Here is a 22,446-nt window from a genome sequence, read left to right as displayed (position 1 = left end):
TCTCCTGCTGCTGGGTCATATCACCACCTAGAGATATAAACATTATATATATATATATATATACACATTATATATATAACCCCTAACTTCAGATTCTCCTGTGCTGGGTCATATCACCACCTAGAGATATACCATTATATATATATATATACACATTATATATAAACCCTAACTTCAGATTCTCCTGCTGCTGGGTCAATATCCCCACCTAGAGATATAAACATTATATATATATATATATACACATATATATAACCCAACTCAGATTCTCCTGCTGCTGGGTCATATCACCACCTAGAGATATACACATTATATATATATATATACACATTATATATATAACCCTAACTTCAGATTCTCCTGCTGCTGGGTCATATCACCACCTAGAGATATACACATTATATATATATATACTATATACACTTATATATATAACCCTACTTCAGATTCTCCTGCTGCTGGGTCATACGCACCACCTAGAGATATACACATTATATATATATATATAGCACATTATATATATAACCCTAACTTCAGATCCCTGCAGGGTCACTATCACCACCTAGAGATATACACATTATATATATATATACACATTATATATATAACCTAACTTCAGATTCTCCTGCTGGGCATATCACCACCTAGAGATATACACATTATATATATATATATACACATTATATATATAACCCTAACTTCAGATTCTCCTGCTGCTGGGTCATATCACCACTAGAGATATACAATATATATATATATACAAAAAATATATATATATATAACCCTAACTTCAGATTCTCCTGCTGCTGGGTCATATCACCACCTAGAGATATACACATTATATATATATATATAAACATATATATATTTATATATATAACCCAACTCAGATTCCGCTGGGTCATATCACCACCTAGAGATATACCCCATTGATATATATATATACTATATAACCCTAACTTCAGATTCTCCTGCTGCTGGGTCATATCACCACTAGAGATATAATATATATATATACACATTATATATATAACCTAACTTCAGATTCTCCTGCTGCTGGGTCATACGCACCACCTAGAGATATACACATTATATATATATATATATATACACATTATATATATATAAACCCTAACTTCAGATTCTCCTGCTGCTGGGTCATATCACCACTAGAGATATACATTATATATATATATATACACATTATATATATAACCCTAACTTCAGATTCTCCTGCTGCTGGGTCATATCACCACCTAGAGATAGACACATTATATATATATATATACACATTAATATATAACCCTAACTTCAGATTCTCCTGCTGCTGGGTCATATCACCACCTAGAGAGATATACACATTATATATATATATATATACACATTATATATATAACCCTAACTTCAGATTCTCCTGCTGCTGGGTCATATCACCACCTAGAGATATACACATTATATATATATATATAACACATTATATATATAACCCTAACTTCAGATTCTCCTGCTGCTGGGTCATACCCACCACCTAGAGATATACACATTATATATATATATATACACACATTATATATATAACCCTAACTTCAGATTCTCCTGCTGCTGGGTCATTCACCACCTAGAGATATACACATATATATATATATATACACATTATATATATAACCCTAACTTCAGATTCTCCTGCTGCTGGGTCATATCACCACCTAGAGATATACACATTATATATATATATATAACACATTATATATATAACCCTAACTTCAGATTCTCCTGCTGCTGGGTCATATCACCACCTAGAGATATAAACATTATATATATATATATACACATTATATATATAACCCTAACTTCAGATTCTCCTGCTGCTGGGTCATACCACCACCTAGAGATATACACATTATATATATATATATACACATTATATATATAACCCTAACTTCAGATTCTCCTGCTGCTGGGTCATATCACCACCTAGAGATATACACATTATATATATATATACACATTATATATATAACCCTAACTTCAGATTCTCCTGCTGCTGGGTCATATCACCACCTAGAGATATACACATTATATATATATATATATATATACACATTATATATATAACCCTAACTTCAGATTCTCCTGCTGCTGGGTCATATCACCACCTAGAGATATACACATTATATATATATATACACATTATATATATAACCCTAACTTCAGATTCTCCTGCTGCTGGGTCATACGCACCACCTAGAGATATACACATTATATATATATATATACACATTATATATATAACCCTAACTTCAGATTCTCCTGCTGCTGGGTCATATCACCACCTAGAGATATACATTATATATATATATACACATTATATATATAACCCTAACTTCAGATTCTCCTGCTGCTGGGTCATATCACCACCTAGAGATATACACATTATATATATATATATATACACATTATATATATAACCCTAACTTCAGATTCTCCTGCTGCTGGGTCATATCACCACCTAGAGATATACACATACCTATATATATATATATACACATTATATATATAACCCACTTCAGATTCTTCTGCTGCTGGGTCATACGCACCACCTAGAGATATACACATTATATATATATATATACACATTATATATATAACCCTAACTTCAGATTCTCCTGCTGCTGGGTCATATCACCACCTAGAGATATACACATTATATATATATATACACACATTATATATATAACCCTAACTTCAGATTCTCCTGCTGCTGGGTCATATCACCACCTAGAGATATACACATTATATATATATATATATACACATTATATATATAACCCTAACTTCAGATTCTCCTGCTGCTGGGTCATATCACCACCTAGAGATATACACATTATATATATATATATACACATTATATATATAACCCTAACTTCAGATTCTCCTGCTGCTGGGTCATATCACCACCTAGAGATATACACATTATATATATATATATACACATTATATATATAACCCTAACTTCAGATTCTCCTGCTGCTGGGTCATATCACCACCTAGAGATATACACATTATATATATATATATACACATTATATATATAACCCTAACTTCAGATTCTCCTGCTGCTGGGTCATATCACCACCTAGAGATATACACATTATATATATATATACACATTATATATATAACCCTAACTTCAGATTCTCCTGCTGCTGGTCATATCACCACCTAGAGATATAAACATTATATATATATATATATACACATTATATATATAACCCTAACTTCAGATTCTCCTGCTGCTGGGTCATTCACCACCTAGAGATATACACATTATATATATATATATACACATTATATATATAACCCTAACTTCAGATTCTCCTGCTGCTGGGTCATATCACCACCTAGAGATATACACATTATATATATATATATACACATTATATATATAACCCTAACTTCAGATTCTCCTGCTGCTGGGTCATATCACCACCTAGAGATATACACATTATATATATATATATACACATTATATATATAACCCTAACTTCAGATTCTCCTGCTGCTGGGTCATATCACCACCTAGAGATATACACATTATATATATATATATACACATATTTATATATATATATATAACCCTAACTTCAGATTCTCCTGCTGCTGGGTCATACCACCACCTAGAGATATACACATTATATATATATATATACACATTATATATATAACCCTAACTTCAGATTCTCCTGCTGCTGGGTCATATCACCACCTAGAGATATACACATTATATATATATATATACATATATATAACCCTAACTTCAGATTCTCCTGCTGCTGGGTCATATCACCACCTAGAGATATAAACATTATATATATATATATACACATTATATATATAACCCTAACTTCAGATTCTCCTGCTGCTGGGTCATATCACCACCTAGAGATATAAACATTATATATATATATATAACACATTATATATATAACCTAACTTCAGATTCTCCTGCTGCTGGGTCATATCACCACCTAGAGATATACACATTATATATATATATATACACATTATATATATAACCCTAACTTCAGATTCTCCTGCTGCTGGGTCATATCACCACCTAGAGATATAAACATTATATATATATATATATACACATTATATATATAACCCTAACTTCAGATTCTCCTGCTGCTGGGTCATATCACCACCTAGAGATATAAACATTATATATATATATATACACATTATATATATAACCCTAACTTCAGATTCTCCTGCTGCTGGGTCATATCACCACCTAGAGATATACACATTATATATATATATATTATACACATTATATATATAACCCTAACTTCAGATTCTCCTGCTGCTGGGTCATATCACCACCTAGAGATATACACATTATATATATATATATACACATTATATATATAACCCTAACTTCAGATTCTCCTGCTGCTGGGTCATATCACCACCTAGAGATATACACATTATATATATATACATTATATATATATATATATATATATTACCCTAACTCAGATTCTCCTGCTGCTGGGTCATACGCACCACCTAGAGAGATATACACATTATATATATATATATATACACATTATATATATAACCCTAACTTCAGATTCTCCTGCTGCTGGGTCATATCACCACCTAGAGATATACACATTATATATATATATACACATTATATATATAACCCTAACTTCAGATTCTCCTGCTGCTGGGTCATATCACCACCTAGAGATATACACATTATATATATATATATACACATTATATATATAACCCTAACTTCAGATTCTCCTGCTGCTGGGTCATATCACCACCTAGAGATATACACATTATATATATATATATACACATTATATATATAACCCTAACTTCAGATTCTCCTGCTGCTGGGTCATATCACCACCTAGAGATATACACATTATATATATATATATAAAACATTATATATATATATATATATATATATATATATAACCCTAACTTCAGATTCTCCTGCTGCTGGGTCATACGCACCACCTAGAGATATACACATTATATATATATATATACACATTATATATATAACCCTAACTTCAGATTCTCCTGCTGCTGGGTCATATCACCACCTAGAGATATACACATTATATATATATATATATATATAACCCTAACTTCAGATTCTCCTGCTGCTGGGTCATATCACCACCTAGAGATATAAACATTATATATATATATATACACATTATATATATAACCCTAACTTCAGATTCTCCTGCTGCTGGGTCATATCACCACCTAGAGATATAAACATTATATATATATATACACATTATATATATAACCCTAACTTCAGATTCTCCTGCTGCTGGGTCATATCACCACCTAGAGATATAAACATTATATATATATATATACACATTATATATATAACCCTAACTTCAGATTCTCCTGCTGCTGGGTCATATCACCACCTAGAGATATAAACATTATATATATATATATATATACACATTATATATATAACCCTAACTTCAGATTCTCCTGCTGCTGGGTCATATCACCACCTAGAGATATACATCATTATATATATATATATATACACATTATATATATAACCCTAACTTCAGATTCTCCTGCTGCTGGGTCATATCCCCACCTAGAGATATAAACATTATATATATATATATATACACATTATATATATAACCCTAACTCAGATTCTCCTGCTGCTGGGTCATATCACCACCTAGAGATATACACATTATATATATATATACACATTATATATATAACCCTAACTTCAGATTCTCCTGCTGCTGGGTCATATCACCACCTAGAGATATACACATTATATATATATATATACACATTATATATATATATATATATATATAACCCTAACTTCAGATTCTCCTGCTGCTGGGTCATACGCACCACCTAGAGATATACACATTATATATATATATATAACACATTATATATATAACCCTAACTTCAGATTCTCCTGCTGCTGGGTCATATCACCACCTAGAGATATACACATTATATATATATATACACATTATATATATAACCCTAACTTCAGATTCTCCTGCTGCTGGGTCATATCACCACCTAGAGATATACACATTATATATATATATATACACATTATATATATAACCCTAACTTCAGATTCTCCTGCTGCTGGGTCATATCACCACCTAGAGATATACACATTATATATATATATATATACACATTATATATATAACCCTAACTTCAGATTCTCCTGCTGCTGGGTCATATCACCACCTAGAGATATACACATTATATATATATATATATACAATATATATAACCAACTTCATATTCTCCTGCTGCTGATATGCCCACCTAGAGATATACATATTATATATATATATATATATTATATATATAACCCTAACTTCAGATTCATATCACCACCTAGAGATATACATTATATATATATATATTTTTATATATATAACCCTAACTTCAGATTCTCCTGCTGCTGGGTCATACGCACCACCTAGAGATAAGAAACATTATATATATATATATATATATACATTATATATATAACCCTAACTTCAGATTCTCCTGCTGCTGGGTCATATCACCACCTAGAGATATACACATTATATATATATATATACACATTATATATATAACCCTAACTTCAGATTCTCCTGCTGCTGGGTCATATCACCACCTAGAGATATACACATTTATATATATATATATATACACATTATATATATAACCCTAACTTCAGATTCTCCTGCTGCTGGGTCATATGCACCACCTAGAGATATACACATTATATATATATATATATACACATTATATATATAACCCTAACTTCAGATTCTCCTGCTGCTGGGTCATATCACCACCTAGAGATATACACATTATATATATATATATACACATTATATATATAACCCTAACTTCAGATTCTCCTGCTGCTGGTCATATCACCACCTAGAGATATACACATTATATATATATATATACACATTATATATATAACCCTAACTTCAGATTCTCCTGCTGCTGGGTCATATCACCACCTAGAGATATACACATTATATATATATATATACACATTATATATATAACCCTAACTTCAGATTCTCCTGCTGCTGGGTCATACGCACCACCTAGAGATATACACATTATATATATATATATACACATTATATATATAACCCTAACTTCAGATTCTCCTGCTGCTGGGTCATATCACCACCTAGAGATATACACATTATATATATATATATACACATTATATATATAACCTAACTTCAGATTCTCCTGCTGCTGGGTCATATCACCACCTAGAGATATACACATTATATATATATATATACACATTATATATATAACCCTAACTTCAGATTCTCCTGCTGCTGGGTCATATCACCACCTAGAGATATACACATTATATATATATATATATATACACATTATATATATAACCCTAACTTCAGATTCTCCTGCTGCTGGGTCATATCACCACCTAGAGATATACATTATATATATATATATAACATCATATATATATATATATATATATATATATATATATATACCCTAACTTCAGATTCTCCTGCTGCTGGGTCATATCACCACCTAGAGATATACACATTATATATATATATATATATATATATAACCCTAACTTCGAGATTCTCCTGCTGCTGGGTCATATCACCACCTAGAGATATACACATTATATATATATATATACACATTATATATATAACCCTAACTTCAGATTCTCCTGCTGCTGGGTCATATGCACCACCTAGAGATATACACATTATATATATATATATACACATTATATATATAACCCTAACTTCAGATTCTCCTGCTGCTGGGTCATATCACCACCTAGAGATATAAACATTATATATATATACATACTATATATAACCCTAACTCCAGATTCTCCTGCTGCTGGGTCATATCACCACCTAGAGATATACACATTATATATATATATATACACATTATATATATAACCCTAACTTCAGATTCTCCTGCTGCTGGGTCATATCACCACCTAGAGATATACACATTATATATATATATATACACATTATATATATAACCCTAACTTCAGATTCTCCTGCTGCTGGGTCATATCACCACCTAGAGATATAAACATTATATATATATATATACACATTATATATATAACCCTAACTTCAGATTCTCCTGCTGCTGGGTCATATCACCACCTAGAGATATACACATTATATATATATATATACACATTATATATATAACCCCTAACTTCAGATTCTCCTGCTGCTGGGTCATATCGCACCACCTAGAGATATACATTATATATATATATATACACATTATATATATAACCCTAACTTCAGATTCTCCTGCTGCTGGGTCATATCACCACCTAGAGATATAAACATTATATATATATATATACACATTATATATATAACCCTAACTTCAGATTCTCCTGCTGCTGGGTCATATCACCACCTAGAGATATACACATTATATATATATATATACACATTATATATATAACCCTAACTTCAGATTCTCCTGCTGCTGGGTCATATCACCACCTAGAGATATACACATTATATATATATATATACACATTATATATATAACCCTAACTTCAGATTCTCCTGCTGCTGGGTCATACGCACCACCTAGAGATATACACATTATATATATATATATATACACATTATATATATAACCCTAACTTCAGATTCTCCTGCTGCTGGGTCATATCACCACCTAGAGATATACACATTATATATATATATATACACATTATATATATAACCCTAACTTCAGATTCTCCTGCTGCTGGGTCATATCACCACCTAGAGATATAAACATTATATATATATATATACACATTATATATATAACCCTAACTTCAGATTCTCCTGCTGCTGGGTCATATCACCACCTAGAGATATACACATTATATATATATATATACACATTATATATATAACCCTAACTTCAGATTCTCCTGCTGCTGGGTCATATCACCACCTAGAGATATACACATTATATATATATATATACACATTATATATATAACCCTAACTTCAGATTCTCCTGCTGCTGGGTCATACGCACCACCTAGAGATATACACATTATATATATATATATACACATTATATATATAACCCTAACTTCAGATTCTCCTGCTGCTAGGTCATATCACCACCTAGAGATATAAACATTATATATATATATATACACATTATATATATAACCCTAACTTCAGATTCTCCTGCTGCTGGGTCATATCACCACCTAGAGATATACACATTATATATATATATATACACATTATATATATAACCCTAACTTCAGATTCTCCTGCTGCTGGGTCATATCACCACCTAGAGATATACACATTATATATATATATATACACATTATATATATAACCCTAACTTCAGATTCTCCTGCTGCTGGGTCATACGCACCACCTAGAGATATACACATTATATATATATATATACACTTATATATATAACCTAACTTCAGATTCTCCTGCTGCTGGGTCATATCACCACCTAGAGATATACACATTATATATATATATATACATTATATATATAACCCTAACTTCAGATTCTCCTGCTGCTGGGTCATATCACCACCTAGAGATATACACATTATATATATATATAACACATTATATATATAACCCTAACTTCAGATTCTCCTGCTGCTGGGTCATATCACCACCTAGAGATATACACATTATATATATATATATACACATTATATATATAACCCTAACTTCAGATTCTCCTGCTGCTGGGTCATATCACCACCTAGAGATATACACATTATATATATATATACACATTATATATATAACCCTAACTTCAGATTCTCCTGCTGCTGGGTCATATCACCACCTAGAGATATACACATTATATATATATATACACATTATATATATAACCCTAACTTCAGATTCTCCTGCTGCTGGGTCATATCACCACCTAGAGATATACACATTATATATATATATATACACACATTATATATATAACCCTAACTTCAGATTCTCCTGCTGCTGGGTCATATCACCACCTAGAGATATACACATTATATATATATATACACATTATATATATAACCCTAACTTCAGATTCTCCTGCTGCTGGGTCATATCACCACCTAGAGATATACACATTATATATATATATATATATATATATATATATATATATACACATTATATATATAACCCTAACTTCAGATTCTCCTGCTGCTGGGTCATACGCACCACCTAGAGATATACACATATATATATATATATATACACATTATATATATAACCCTAACTTCAGATTCTCCTGCTGCTGGGTCATATCACCACCTAGAGATATACACATTATATATATATATACACACATTATATATATAACCCTAACTTCAGATTCTCCTGCTGCTGGGTCATATCACCACCTAGAGATATACACATTATATATATATATATACACATTATATATATAACCCTAACTTCAGATTCTCCTGCTGCTGGGTCATATCACCACCTAGAGATATACACATTATATATATATATATACACATTATATATATAACCCTAACTTCAGATTCTCCTGCTGCTGGGTCATATCACCACCTAGAGATATACACATTATATATATATATATACACATTATATATATAACCCTAACTTCAGATTCTCCTGCTGCTGGGTCATATCACCACCTAGAGATATACACATTATATATATATATATACACATTATATATATAACCCTAACTTCAGATTCTCCTGCTGCTGGGTCATATCACCACCTAGATATATACACATTATATATATATATATATATACACATTATATATATAACCCTAACTTCAGATTCTCCTGCTGCTGGGTCATACCACCACCTAGAGATATAAACATTATATATATATATATACACATTATATATATAACCCTAACTTCAGATTCTCCTGCTGCTGGGTCATACCACCACCTAGAGATATAAACATTATATACATTATGCACACTGAGTGTCCAAAACATCTCTCCATGACGGACTGACCAGGTGAAAGCTATGATCCCTTATTGATGCCACTTGTTAAGTCGGTGTAGATGAAGGGGAGGAGACAGGTGGAAACACCCTAATCCTCTCCCTCCCTCCCTCCCTCCCCCCTTTACCCCTCTCCTATGAAGGGGAGGAGACAGGTGGAAACACCCTAAACCCCCTCCCCTCCCTCCCTCCCTCCCCCTTTACCCCCTCTCCCTGAAGGGGAGGAGACAGGTGGAAAACACCCTAAACCCCTCCCTCCCTCCCTCCCCCCTTTACCCCTCTCCTATGAAGGGGAGGAGACAGGTGGAAACACCCTAAACCCCCTCTCCCTCCCTCCCTCCCTCCCTCCCCCCCTTTACCCCTCTCCTATGAAGGGGAGGAGACAGGTGGAAACACCCTAAACCCCCCCTCCCTCCCTCCCTCCCTCCCTCCCTCCCCCCTTTACCCCTCTTCTATGAAGGGGAGGAGACAGGTGGAAACACCCTAAACCCCCCCTCCCTCCCTCCCTCCCTCCCTCCCTCCCTCCCTCCCTCCCTCCCCCCTTTACCCCTCTCCTATGAAGGGAGGAGACAGGTGGAAACACCCTAAACCCTCTCTCTCCCTCCCTCCCTCCCTCCCCTCCCTCCCTCCCCCTTTACCCTCTTCTATGAAGGGGAGGAGACAGGTGGAAACACCCTAAACCCCCCCTCCCTCCCTCCCTCCCTCCCTCCCTCCCTCCCTCCCTCCCCCTTTACCCCCTCTCCCATGAAGGGGAGGAGACAGGTGGAAACACCCTAAACCCCTCCCTCCCTCCCTCCCTCCCTCCCTCCCCCCCTTTACCCCTCTCCTATGAAGGGGAGGAGACAGGTGGAAACACCCTAAACCCCTCCCTCCCTCCCTCCCTCCCTCCCTCCCTCCCCCTTTACCCCCTCTCCTATGAAGGGGAGGAGACAGGTGGAAACACCCTAAACCCCTCTCTCCCTCCCTCCCTCCCTCCCTCCCTCCCCCTTTACCCCTCTCCTATGAAGGGGAGGAGACAGGTGGAAACACCCTAAACCCCCTCCCTCCCTCCCTCCCTCCCTCCCTCCCCCTTTACCCCTCTCCTATGAAGGGGAGGAGACAGGTGGAAACACCCTAAACCCCTCCCTCCCTCCCTCCCTCCCTCCCCCTTTACCCCTCTCCTATGAAGGGGAGGAGACAGGTGGAAACACCCTAAACCCCTCCCTCCCTCCCCCCCCCCCCCCCCCCTTTACCCCCTCCTATGAAGGGGAGGAGACAGGTGGAAACACCCTAAACCCCTCCCTCCCTCCCTCCCTCCCTCCCTCCCCCTTTACCCCCTCCTATGAAGGGGAGGAGACAGGTGGAAACACCCTAAACCCCCCTCCCTCCCTCCCTCCCTCCCTCCCTCCCTCCCTCCCTCCCCCTTTACCCCTCTCCTATGAAGGGGAGGAGACAGGTGGAAACACCCTAAACCCCTCCCTCCCTCCCGGGAGGTGTGTGTGTGTGTGTGTCTGTGTCTCTGTCTGTGTGTGTGTGTGTGTGTCTCTGTCTGTGTGTCTCTCTCTGTGTGTGTCTGTGTGTGTGTGTGTGTGTGTGAGTCTCTGTGTGTGTGTGTGTCTCTGTCTGTGTGTCTCTCTCTCTGTGTGTGTGTGTGTCTCTGTGTGTCTGTCTGTGTGTGTGTCTCTGTGTGTCTCTCTCTCTCTCTGTGTGTGTGTGTGTCTCTGTGTGTGTCTCTCTCTGTGTGTCTCTGTGTCTGTGTGTGTGTCTGTGTGTGTCTTTGTATGTGTGTGTATGTCTCTCTCTGTGTCTCTTTGTCTGTGTGTACCTCCAGTTTCCCAGGGAAGAGACTCTCAAACTTCTTCTGTAGAGAGAATGTGAAGGTGAGCCAGCCCATGTTGGAGGCCTGCCTGCCCTGCCAGAAATACACCACACACTGGAAGTCTTCCTCCACCCTCTCCTCCTCCTCCTCCTCCTCTCCTCCGTGGGGACCGTGTCTCTCCTTCTTCTCCTTGTCCTCATCCTCACATTCTACTGGCACCCAGTATCTACACACACACACACACACTCACACACACACAGAGACACACACACACAGAGACACACAGAGACACACACACACAGAGACACACACACACAGAGACACACACACACACACAGACAGAGAGGGAACTGGCATCAACATTTCATTGTCCATAGTATGTAGTAAAGGGATCATTTACAGAAAAACACACAGAGGAAGACCTACAGTCCAGAGACAGACCTACAGTCCAGAGGAAGACCTACAGTCCAGAGACAGACCTACAGTCCAGAGGAAGACCTACAGTCCTGAGGAAGACCTACAGTCCAGAGACAGACCTACAGTCCAGAGACAGACCTACAGTCCAGAGGAAGACCTACAGTCCAGAGACAGACCTACAGTCCAGAGGAAGACCTACAGTCCAGAGACAGACCTACAGTCCAGAGACAGACCTACAGTCCAGAGACAGACCTACAGTCCAGAGGAAGACCTACAGTCCAGAGACAGACCTACAGTCCAGAGACAGACCTACAGTCCAGAGACAGACCTACAGTCCAGAGACAGACCTACAGTCCAGAGGAAGACCTACAGTCCAGAGGAAGACCTACAGTCCAGAGGAAGACCTACCGTTCAGAGGAAGACCTACCGTCCTGAGGAAGACCTACAGTCCAGAGACAGACCTACAGTCCAGAGACAGACCTACAGTCCAGAGACAGACCTACAGTCCAGAGGAAGACCTACAGTCCAGAGGAAGACCTACAGTCCAGAGGAAGACCTACAGTCCAGAGGAAGACCTACAGTCCAGAGGAAGACCTACAGTCCAGAGACAGACCTACAGTCCAGAGGAAGACCTTCAGTCCAGAGACAGACCTACAGTCCTGAGACAGACCTACAGTCTAGAGGAAGACCTACAGTCCAGAGGAAGACCTACAGTCCAGAGACAGACCTACAGTCCAGAGGAAGACCTTCAGTCCAGAGACAGACCTACAGTCCTGAGACAGACCTACAGTCCAGAGGAAGACCTACAGTCCAGAGGAAGACCTACAGTCCAGAGGAAGACCTACAGTCCAGAGACAGACCTACAGTCCAGAGGAAGACCTACAGTCCAGAGGAAGACCTACAGTCCAGAGGAAGACCTACAGTCCAGAGACAGACCTACAGTCCAGAGACAGACCTACAGTCCAGAGACAGACCTACAGTCCAGAGGAAGACCTACAGTCCAGAGGAAGACCTACAGTCCAGAGGAAGACTTACAGTCCAGAGGAAGACCTACAGTCCAGAGACAGACCTACAGTCCAGAGACAGACCTACAGTCCAGAGGAAGACCTACAGTCCAGAGACAGACCTACAGTCCTGAGACAGACCTACAGTCCTGAGACAGACCTACAGTCCAGAGGAAGACCTACAGTCCAGAGGAAGACCTATAGTCCAGAGACAGACCTACAGTCCAGAGGAAGACCTACAGTCCAGAGGAAGACCTACAGTCCAGAGACAGACCTACAGTCCAGAGGAAGACCTACAGTCCAGAGACAGACCTACAGTCCTGAGACAGACCTACAGTCCAGAGGAAGACCTACAGTCCAGAGGAAGACCTACAGTCCTGATGAAGACCTATAGTCCAGAGACAGACCTACAGTCCAGAGGAAGACCTACAGTCCAGAGGAAGACCTACAGTCCAGAGACAGACCTACAGTCCAGAGGAAGACCTACAGTCCAGAGACAGACCTACAGTCCAGAGGAAGACCTTCAGTCCAGAGACAGACCTACAGTCCTGAGACAGACCTACAGTCTAGAGGAAGACCTACAGTCCAGAGGAAGACCTACAGTCCAGAGGAAGACCTACAGTCCAGAGACAGACCTACAGTCCTGAGGAAGACCTACAGTCCAGAGACAGACCTACAGTCCAGAGGAAGACCTACAGTCCAGAGGAAGACCTACAGTCCAGAGGAAGACCTACAGTCCAGAGGAAGACCTACAGTCCAGAGACAGACCTACAGTCCAGAGACAGACCTACAGTCCAGAGACAGACCTACAGTCCAGAGACAGACCTACAGTCCTGAGGAAGACCTACAGTCCAGAGACAGACCTACAGTCCAGAGACAGACCTACAGTCCAGAGGAAGACCTACAGTCCAGAGGAAGACCTACAGTCCAGAGGAAGACCTACAGTCCAGAGACAGACCTACAGTCCTAAGGAAGACCTACAGTCCTGAGAAAGACCTACAGTCCAGAGGAAGACCTACAGTCCAGAGACAGACCTACAGTCCAGAGGAAGACCTACAGTCCAGAGGAAGACCTACAGTCCAGAGACAGACCTACAGTCCAGAGGAAGACCTACAGTCCTGTGAGTGTGTGTGTACCTGCAGAGGAAGACGTAGCAGTCCTGTGTGTGGAAGTGTCCAAACTCCTCCTCCGGCAGACGAGCAAACTTCTTCCCCTCCAACACGAATCCTTCCATTCCATCCAAATCCTCATTCCACTCCTCCATCATCTGCTCTGCCTGGAGAGAGAGAGAGGGATGAGGAGGGAGGGAGGAGGAGAGAGATGGAGGAGAGAGAGAGAGAGAGAGAGAGAGAGAGAGAGAGAGAGAGAGAGAGAGAGAGGAGGAGGAGGGAGGAGAGAGAGGTTGGAGGAGGAGAGGAGAGAGAGAGGGAGGAGGAGGAGAGGGAGGAGGAGGAGAGAGAGGGAGGAGGAGAGAGAGGAGGAGAGGAGAGAGAGAGAGAGGGAGAGAGAGAGAGAGAGAGAGAGAGAGAGAGAGGAGGAGGGAGGAGAGAGAGGTTGGAGGAGGAGAGAGAGGAGGAGAGGAGAGAGAGAGGGAGGAGGAGGAGAGGGAGGAGGAGAGAGAGGAGGAGAGGAGAGGAGAGAGAGGGAGGAGGAGAGAGAGGAGGAGAGGAGAGAGAGAGAGAGGAGGAGGAGAGAGATGGAGGGAGGAGGAGAGAGATGGAGGGAGGAGGAGAGAGTGAGAGGAGGAGGAGAGAGATGGAGGGAGGAGAGAGAGAGAGAGAGGGAGGACAGAGAGAGGAGGAGGACAGAGAGAGGAGGAGGAGGAGAGAGGAGAGAGAGAGGAGGAGGAGGAGAGAGGAGAGAGAGGGAGGAGGAGAGAGAGAGAGAGGAGGAGGAGAGAGAGAGGAGAGAGGAGGAGGAGAGAGGAGAGAGAGGGAGGAGGAGGAGAGAGGAGGAGGAGGAGGAGAGAGGAGAGAGAGGGAGGAGGAGAGGGGCGGATAAGATATACCTTTTTACATTCCATTATGTCAAAGGAGATTACTGATGTTTAGGATAGTATGAGTGATGTTTAGGATAGCATGAGTGATGTTTAGGATAGCACGAGTGATGTTTAGGATAGCACGAGTGATGTTTAGGATAGCACAAGTGATGTTTAGGATAGCACGAGTGATGTTTAGGATAGCACGAGTGATGTTTAGGATAGCACGAGTGATGTTTAGGATAGCACGAGTGATGTTTAGGATAGCACGAGTGATGTTTAGGATAGAACGAGTGATGTTTAGGATAGCACGAGTGATGTTTAGGATAGCACGAAAGTGATGTTTAGGATAGCACGAGTGATGTTTAGGATAGCACGAGTGATGTTTAGGATAGCACGAGTGATGTTTAGGATAGCACGAGTGATGTTTAGGATAGCACGAGTGATGTTTAGGATAGCATGAGTGATGGACAGGATAGCATGAGTGATGGTTAGGATAGAACGAGTGATGTTTAGGATAGCACGAGTGATGTTTAGGATAGCACGAGTGATGTTTAGGATAGCACGAGTGATGTTTAGGATAGCACGAGTGATGTTTAGGATAGCATGAGTGATGGACAGGATAGCATGAGTGATGTTTAGGATAGCATGAGTGATGTTTAGGATAGCACGAGTGATGTTTAGGATAGCACGAGTGATGGACAGGATAGCACGAGTGATGGACAGGATAGCACGAGTGATGGACAGGATAGCACGAGTGATGTTTAGGATAGCATGAGTGATGTTTAGGATAGCATGAGTGATGTTTAGGATAGCATGAGTGATGTTTAGGATAGCACGAGTGATGTTTAGGATAGCACGAGTGATGGACAGGATAGCACGAGTGATGTTTAGGATAGCACGAGTGATGGACAGGATAGCATGAGTGATGTTTAGGATAGCACGAGTGATGGACAGGATAGCACGAGTGATGTTTAGGATAGCACGAGTGATGTTTAGGATAGCACGAGTGACGTTTAGGATAGCACGAGTGATGTTTAGGATAGCATGAGTGATGGACAGGATAGCATGAGTGATGTTTAGGATAGCACAAGTGATGTTTAGGATAGCACGAGTGATGTTTAGGATAGCACGAGTGATGTTTAGGATAGCATGAGTGATGTTTAGGATAGCACGAGTGATGTTTAGGATAGCATGAGTGATGGACAGGATAGCACGAGTGATGTTTAGGATAGCACGAGTGATGTTTAGGATAGCACGAGTGATGTTTAGGATAGCACGAGTGATGTTTAGGATAGCACGAGTGACGTTTAGGATAGCACGAGTGACGTTTAGGATAGCACGAGTGATGTTTAGGATAGCACGAGTGATGTTTAGGATAGCACGAGTGATGGACAGGATAGCACGAGTGATGTTTAGGATAGCACGAGTGATGTTTAGGATAGCACGAGTGATGGACAGGATAGCACGAGTGATGTTTAGGATAGCACGAGTGATGTTTAGGATAGCACGAGTGATGTTTAGGATAGCACGAGTGATGTTTAGGATAGCACGAGTGATGTTTAGGATAGCACAGTGATGTTTAGGATAGCATGAGTGATGGACAGGATAGCATGAGTGATGTTTAGGATAGCACGAAGTGATGTTTAGGATAGCACGAGTGACGTTTAGGATAGCACGAGTGATGTTTAGGATAGCACGAGTGATGGACAGGATAGCACTAGTGATGTTTAGGATAGCACGAGTGATGGACAGGATAGCACGAGTGATGTTTAGGATAGCACGAGTGATTTTTAGGATAGCACGAGTGATGGACAGGATAGCACGAGTGACGTTTAGGATAGCACGAGTGATGTTTAGGATAGCACGAGTGACGTTTAGGATAGCACGAGTGACGTTTAGGATAGCACGAGTGATGTTTAGGATAGCACGAGTGATGTTTAGGATAGCACGAGTGACGTTTAGGATAGCACGCAGTGATGTTTAGGATAGCACGAGTGATGTTTAGGATAGCACGAGTGATGTTTAGGATAGCATGAGTGATGGACAGGATAGCACGAGTGATGTTTAGGATAGCACGAGTGATGTTTAGGATAGCACGAGTGATGTTTAGGATAGCACGAGTGATGTTTAGGATAGCAACGAGTGACGTTTAGGATAGCACGAGTGACGTTTAGGATAGCACGAGTGATGTTTAGGATAGCACGAGTGATGTTTAGGATAGCACGAGTGATGGACAGGATAGCACGAGTGATGTTTAGGATAGCACGAGTGATGTTTAGGATAGCACGAGTGATGGACAGGATAGCACGAGTGATGTTTAGGATAGCACGAGTGATGTTTAGGATAGCACGAGTGATGTTTAGGATAGCACGAGTGATGTTTAGGATAGCACGAGTGATGTTTAGGATAGCACGAGTGATGTTTAGGATAGCATGAGTGATGGACAGGATAGCATGAGTGATGTTTAGGATAGCACGAGTGATGTTTAGGATAGCACGAGTGACGTTTAGGATAGCACGAGTGATGTTTAGGATAGCACGAGTGATGGACAGGATAGCACTAGTGATGTTTAGGATAGCACGAGTGATGGACAGGATAGCACGAGTGATGTTTAGGATAGCACGAGTGATTTTTAGGATAGCACGAGTGATGGACAGGATAGCACGAGTGACGTTTAGGATAGCACGAGTGATGTTTAGGATAGCACGAGTGACGTTTAGGATAGCACGAGTGACGTTTAGGATAGCACGAGTGATGTTTAGGATAGCACGAGTGATGTTTAGGATAGCATGAGTGATGTTTAGGATAGCACGAGTGATGTTTAGGATAGCACGAGTGATGTTTAGGATAGCACGAGTGATGTTTAGGATAGCACGAGTGATGTTTAGGATAGCACGAGTGATGTTTAGGATAGCACGAGTGATGTTTAGGATAGCACGAGTGATGTTTAGGATAGCACGAGTGATGTTTAGGATAGCACGAGTGATGGACAGGATAGCACGAGTGATGTTTAGGATAGCACGAGTGATGTTTAGGATAGCACGAGTGATGTTTAGGATAGCACGCAGTGATGTTTAGGATAGCACGAGTGATGTTTAGGATAGCACGAGTGATGTTTAGGATAGCACGAGTGATGTTTAGGATAGCACGAGTGATGTTTAGGATAGCACGAGTGATGTTTAGGATAGCACGAGTGACGTTTAGGATAGCACGAGTGATGTTTAGGATAGCATGAGTGATGTTTAGGATAGCATGAGTGATGTTTAGGATAGCACGAGTGATGTTTAGGATAGCATGAGTGATGTTTAGGATAGCACGAGTGATGTTTAGGATAGCACGAGTGATGTTCAGGATAGCACGAGTGATGTTTAGGATAGCACGAGTGATGGACAGGATAACACGAGTGATGTTTAGGATAGCACGAGTGATGGACAGGATAGCACGAGTGATGTTTAGGATAGCACGAGTGATGTTTAGGATAGCACGAGTGATGTTTAGGATAGCACGAGTGATGTCATGGAGACTTGCCAGATGTATGCCAGGAAGAGGGTAACAGAAGGTATATAAGGTAGAGGGTCTTCTTTTGTTCAAGTTAGTTCGTAGCACCAAGGGGGCAAAGCTCTGGTCATTGTTGTAACGAACCCGGTACCGATCATTAAACATTTACATGAACTGTCTACAAAGTGTCTTAAGTATATCCTTGCATCCTTGATTCTTCGATACCCGAGAAAGTCATCATAACATCACTGAACAGACGGGAGAGAGGACAGGAAATGAAGGAGCAATGACAGAGGAGGATTTCAACCCTGATTCTGGTAGTCTAGGTCAGGGGTCAGGGGTCGGCAACCTTTATGACTGGAAACAATATTAATAATAAACAGTGTTGAGGGAGCCGCAGTAATTCAAGACCTTTTCATGTGCAATAGCGGCAAAATCTGATATTCAGCACAACGGATAGCAGTCGGAATCAAAATTACCACCAAATCTAACGTTCAGGGTCGCAGAGCAGAGCAGTGGCTGTGTGGTGACGTTCAGGGTCACAGAGCAGAGCAGTGGCTGTGTGGTGACGTTCAGGGTCACAGGGCAGAGCAGTGGCTGTGTTGTGACGTTCAGGGTCACAGAGCAGAGCAGTGGCTGTGTGGTGACGTTCAGGGTCGCAGGGCAGAGCAGTGGCTGTGTGGTGACGTTCAGGGTCACAGAGCAGAGCAGTGGCTGTGTTGTGACGTTCAGGGTCACAGGGCAGAGCAGTGGCTGTGTGGTGACGTTCAGGGTCACAGGGCAGTGGCCGTGTTGTGACGTTCAGGGTCACAGGGCAGAGCAGTGGCTGTGTTGTGACGTTCAGGGTCGCAGGGCAGAGCAGTGGCTGTGTTGTGACGTTCAGGGTCACAGAGCAGTGGCTGTGTGGTGACGTTCAGGGTCACAGGGCAGAGCAGTGGCTGTGTTGTGACGTTCAGGGTCACAGGGCAGAGCAGTGGCTGTGTGGTGACGTTCAGGGTCGCAGAGCAGAGCAGTGGCTGTGTGGTGACGTTCAGGGTCACAGGGCAGAGCAGTGGCTGTGTTGTGACGTTCAGGGTCACAGAGCAGAGCAGTGGCTGTGTGGTGACGTTCAGGGTCACAGGGCAGAGCAGTGGCTGTGTTGTGATGTTCAGGGTCACAGGGCAGAGCAGTGGCTGTGTGGTGACGTTCAGGGTCGCAGGGCAGAGCAGTGGCTGTGTGGTGACGTTCAGGGTCACAGAGCAGAGCAGAGCAGTGGCTGTGTGGTGACGTTCAGGGTCACAGGGCAGGGCAGAGCAGTGGCTGTGTGGTGACGTTCAGGGTCACAGGGCAGAGCAGTGGCTGTGTTGTGACGTTCAGGGTCACAGAGCAGAGCAGAGCAGTGGCTGTGTGGTGACGTTCAGGGTCACAGGGCAGGGCAGAGCAGTGGCTGTGTGGTGACGTTCAGGGTCGCAGGGCAGAGCAGTGGCTGTGTGGTGACGTTCAGGGTCACAGAGCAGAGCAGAGCAGTGGCTGTGTGGTGACGTTCAGGGTCACAGGGCAGGGCAGAGCAGTGGCTGTGTGGTGACGTTCAGGGTCACAGAGCAGAGCAGTGGCTGTGTGGTGACGTTCAGGGGTCGCAGGGCAGAGCAGTGGCTGTGTTGTGACGTTCAGGGTCACAGAGCAGTGGCCGTGTTGTGACGTTCAGGGTCACAGGGCAGAGCAGTGGCTGTGTTGTGACGTTCAGGGTCACAGGGCAGAGCAGTGGCCGTGTTGTGACGTTCAGGGTCACAGGGCAGAGCAGTGGCTGTGTTGTGACGTTCAGGGTCACAGAGCAGTGGCTGTGTGGTGACGTTCAGGGTCACAGGGCAGAGCAGTGGCTGTGTTGTGACGTTCAGGGTCACAGAGCAGTGGCTGTGTGGTGACGTTCAGGGTCACAGGGCAGAGCAGTGGCTGTGTTGTGACGTTCAGGGTCACAGGGCAGAGCAGTGGCTGTGTGGTGACGTTCAGGGTCACAGAGCAGAGCAGTGGCTGTGTTGTGACGTTCAGGGTCACAGAGCAGAGCAGTGGCTGTGTGGTGACGTTCAGGGTCACAGGGCAGAGCAGAGCAGTGGCTGTGTTGTGACGTTCAGGGTCACAGGGCAGAGCAGTGGCTGTGTGGTGACGTTCAGGGAGAATCCAAGTGAACATACAGTAAATATACTACAGGGGTGATGTTACTTCTCTCCCTCCACAGAGACTGACCGAAAAGGGCTCAGTCCTCCAGCTGATGGTTACACTGCATTACTTCTGCCTCACGCACCAGTTCATGTTGTTACTCCTGTGACCAGAGAAAACGCAAACGCAGCTAATAACAACACAATCCTACGGGATACACTTTGTAGCGCGAGTGGACAGGCCGGGAGAGACAGGGTTTCACGGCTTAGAAAAGGGTTGAATAAAGTGTTGACATGTTGATGATGAAGAACATGTTAAACATGGTGTCATAAGAACAGCAGCTCTTTGCTGTATTCGTTGACAGTCTCTCTCTAATCATGGTTTTGGTAAATGACACGGCATCAACTTCACCGTGGGCTGCTGGAGGCTGCAGACACCGTGATCTGAGCTATCTGATTGGCCAGAGGTAGGAGTATAAGTGCACTTGATTTGCTTCTCTGCCGGCTAGGCGGG

The 22,446-nt window shown here is 41.6% G+C and overlaps 1 protein-coding gene across 1 annotated transcript in view; it reads right to left on the bottom strand.

The window, feature by feature from the left end:
* Nucleotides 1-10,296: 10,296 nt before the first annotated feature.
* The window catches only part of flii (FLII actin remodeling protein), a gene marked incomplete at its 3' end in the record, with an annotated part of 81,131 nt that continues 68,981 nt past the window's right edge, over nucleotides 10,297-22,446 (bottom strand). The window contains exons 24-26 of the mRNA XM_045218710.1: nucleotides 15,458-15,597; nucleotides 12,907-13,126; nucleotides 10,297-10,328 (exon numbers count right to left, since the gene is read on the bottom strand). Coding sequence (XP_045074645.1) covers nucleotides 10,297-10,328; nucleotides 12,907-13,126; nucleotides 15,458-15,597 — 392 coding nt within the window. The remainder of the gene's footprint in view (nucleotides 10,329-12,906; nucleotides 13,127-15,457; nucleotides 15,598-22,446) is intronic.

The sequence above is a fragment of the Coregonus clupeaformis genome, unplaced genomic scaffold, assembly GCF_020615455.1.
Source record: "Coregonus clupeaformis isolate EN_2021a unplaced genomic scaffold, ASM2061545v1 scaf1739, whole genome shotgun sequence".
Classification (NCBI taxonomy): domain Eukaryota; kingdom Metazoa; phylum Chordata; class Actinopteri; order Salmoniformes; family Salmonidae; genus Coregonus; species Coregonus clupeaformis.
The sequence above is the reverse complement of the archived record's forward strand: the minus strand, read 5'-3'. Positions and strand labels throughout refer to the sequence as shown.